General features: G+C 48.7%; 1 protein-coding gene across 1 annotated transcript; it reads right to left on the bottom strand.

The window, feature by feature from the left end:
* Window positions 1–408: 408 nt before the first annotated feature.
* Window positions 409–2341, bottom strand: LOC140912066 (uncharacterized). The gene is made up of 2 exons (XM_073346220.2): window positions 1595–2341; window positions 409–945 (listed from the first exon to the last, which is right to left on the bottom strand). The coding sequence occupies exons 1-2, from the start codon at window positions 2319–2321 to the stop codon at window positions 923–925; spliced, it is 750 nt and encodes a 249-aa protein (XP_073202321.2). The 5' UTR covers window positions 2322–2341; the 3' UTR covers window positions 409–922.
* Window positions 2342–2628: the final 287 nt, after the last annotated feature.

Below are 2628 nucleotides of genomic sequence, written 5' to 3'. Positions count from 1 at the left end.
GTGAAACCAATATTCCCATTGTTATTACTGCTTGCTGTGTGCTCCACAAAATCAGTGAGAGTAAGGGGGAGACGTTTATCATGGGGTGGGAAGTTGAGGCAAATCGCCTGGCCGCTGATTACACACAGGCTGACACCCAGGCGATTAGAAGAGCACAGCAGGGTGCGCTGCACATCAGAGAAGCTTTGAAAACCAGTTTCATGACTGGCCAAGGTACTGTGTGACACTTCTGTTTGTTTCTCCTTGATGAAAACCCACCCCCTTAGTTGCCTCTAAATTCCCTGTAAGGCAACCGCCCTCCCCTCCCTGCTTCGATCACAGCTTGCAGAGGCAGTAAAGTCATTGTTGTTTCAAATTCATGCATTCTTTATTAATTTGTCACACAAATAGGGGGATAACTGCCAAGGTAGCCCAGGTGGGGTGGGGGAGGAGGGAAGGACAAGGCCACACTGCACTTCAAAACTTATTCAATGCTAGCCTTCTGTTGCTTGGGCAGTCCTTTGAGGTGGAGTGGTTGGGTGCCCGGAGCTGCCCCTGCCCCCCGTGTTTTTGGGCATCTGGGTGAGGAAGCTATGGAACTTGGGGAGGAGGGCAGTTGGTTGCACAGGAGCTGCAGTGGCGGTCTGTGCCTTTCCTGCACCTCAACCATACACCAGAGCATATCAGTTTGATCCTCCGTAGCCTCAGCATTGCATCCTGCCTCCTTTCATCATGCTGCTGCCACCTTTCCTCTTGACCCCGCCACCTCTCCTGTTGCTTCCGCCACTTGTCCTCACATTCATTTTGTGCCTTCCTGGACTCTGCCATTGTCTGCCTCCATGCATTCAGTTTGGGTGGATTGCATGAGCTCAGAGAACATTTCAACGAGAATGCGATTTTTTCACCTTCTCATCTGCGCTAGCCTCTGGGACGGAGATGCTAGTCACAGCGTTGAAACATTTGCAGCTGCAGGAGGAAAAAAAGGGAGATTAAAATTGAAAAAGACACATTGGCCATTTAAAAGGAGGGGCTGATGTTTTCGGGTTAACTTGCAGCACAAACCCAACTAAACCTCCGCACACACCCAATTCTCTGGGGTGATCGCTTCCAGATCTGTGTGGCTAACAGGGGGGGTGATTTCTTTTCAGCCACAGGCAAACATCCCAGCAGGAACGGGCACCTCTGATGTCCTCTGAATAAAATTCCCCTATTTCAACCAGGTGACCATGAATGATATCACTCTCCTGAGGATAACACAGAGAGATGAAGAACAGATGTTGTTTGAATGCCAGCAAACACTGGGACACACACTGCCATGCTTTCTTATGCAATGATTCCAGACTATGTGCTACTGGCCTGCTGTGGTAAAGTGTCCTAGTATGGAGGATGCAATAAGGCTGCCCTCCCCAAAAACCTTTTGCAAAGGCTTTGGGAGTACCTCCAGGAGAGCTTCATTGAGATGTCCCTGGAGGATTTCTGCTCCATCCCCAGACATGTTAACAGACTTTTCCAGTAGCTGTACTGGCCGTGAATGCATCCCAAGTCTTCAGGGCAAATTAATCATTAAACATGCTAGCTTTTAAACCGTGAATTATATTTACAAAGGTACACTCACCAGAGGTGTCTCCTCTGCCTTCAAGGTCCGGGAGCCCGGGTTGGGACAGTACTGTCTCCAGGGTGATAAACAGTTCCTGGCTGTTGGGGAGAACGGTTTCTCTGCTTGCCTGGTGTGCGCTATCTTCAACCTCCGCCTCCTCCTCATCTTCCTCATCCCCAAAATCCTCATCTCTGTTGAGTAAGACTCCCTTGCAGGAGTCCATGTACAGGTGTGGGGTAGTTGTAGGGGCGCCCCCTAGAATTGCATGCAGCTCATCATAGAAGTGGCATGCCTGGGGCTCTGACCCCGAGCAGGTGTTTGCCTCTTGGGTTTTTTGGTAGGCTTGCCTAAGTTCCTTAAGTTTCACACGGCACTGCTGCGGGTCCCTGTGATAGCCTCTGTCCTTCATGCCCTTGGAGATTTTTTCAACTATTTTGGCATTTCGTCTTTTGGAACGGAGTTCTGATAGCACGGATTTGTCTCCCCACACAGCAATCAGATCCAGTACCTCCCATTTGGTCCATGCTGGAGCTCTTTTGGGATTCTGGGACTCCATGGTCATCTCTGCTGATGAGCTCTGCGTGGTCACGCCACGGTGGCCAAACAGGAAAAGAAATTCAAAATTTTGCGAGACTTTTCCTGTGTACCTGGCCAATGCATCCAAGTTGAGAGTGCTGTCCAGAGCGGTCACAATGGAGCACTGTGGGATTGCTCCCGGAAGCCAATACCGTTGAATTGCGTCCATACTAACCCAAATTCGATCCAGCGATGTCAATTTCAGCACTAATCCCCTTGTCGGAGAGGAGCACAGAAATCAATTTTAAGAGCCCATTAAGTCGACAAAAATGGCTTCGTTGTGTGGACGGATACAGGGTTAAATCAATCTGGTGCTGCTAAATTCAACCTAAACTCGTAGTGTAGACCAGGGCTCAGAATATAAAATAAAAAGCACAGTGATTAGGCAATATTTACTCTACATGTTATATAGAAAGGAAACAAAGAACAAGGAAATCTATTGATATTCCAAGCCAAATGCTGACACTAAAATGGAG

Source organism: Lepidochelys kempii, chromosome 5 (assembly GCF_965140285.1).
Source record: "Lepidochelys kempii isolate rLepKem1 chromosome 5, rLepKem1.hap1, whole genome shotgun sequence".
NCBI lineage: Eukaryota > Metazoa > Chordata > Testudines > Cheloniidae > Lepidochelys > Lepidochelys kempii.
This window is presented reverse-complemented; position numbering and strand designations above follow the sequence as displayed.

What these genes read in the sequence shown, in the direction of transcription:
- LOC140912066 (XM_073346220.2), bottom strand. Translation starts at nt 2,321, where the DNA reads ATGGACGCAATTCAACGGTATTGGCTTCCGGGAGCAATCCCACAGTGC. An exon ending in AGGCAGAGGAGACACCTCTG is followed by an intron (nt 946 to 1,594) that starts GTGAGTGTACCT and finishes TTCCTCCTGCAG; the next exon opens with CTGCAAATGTTTCAACGCTG.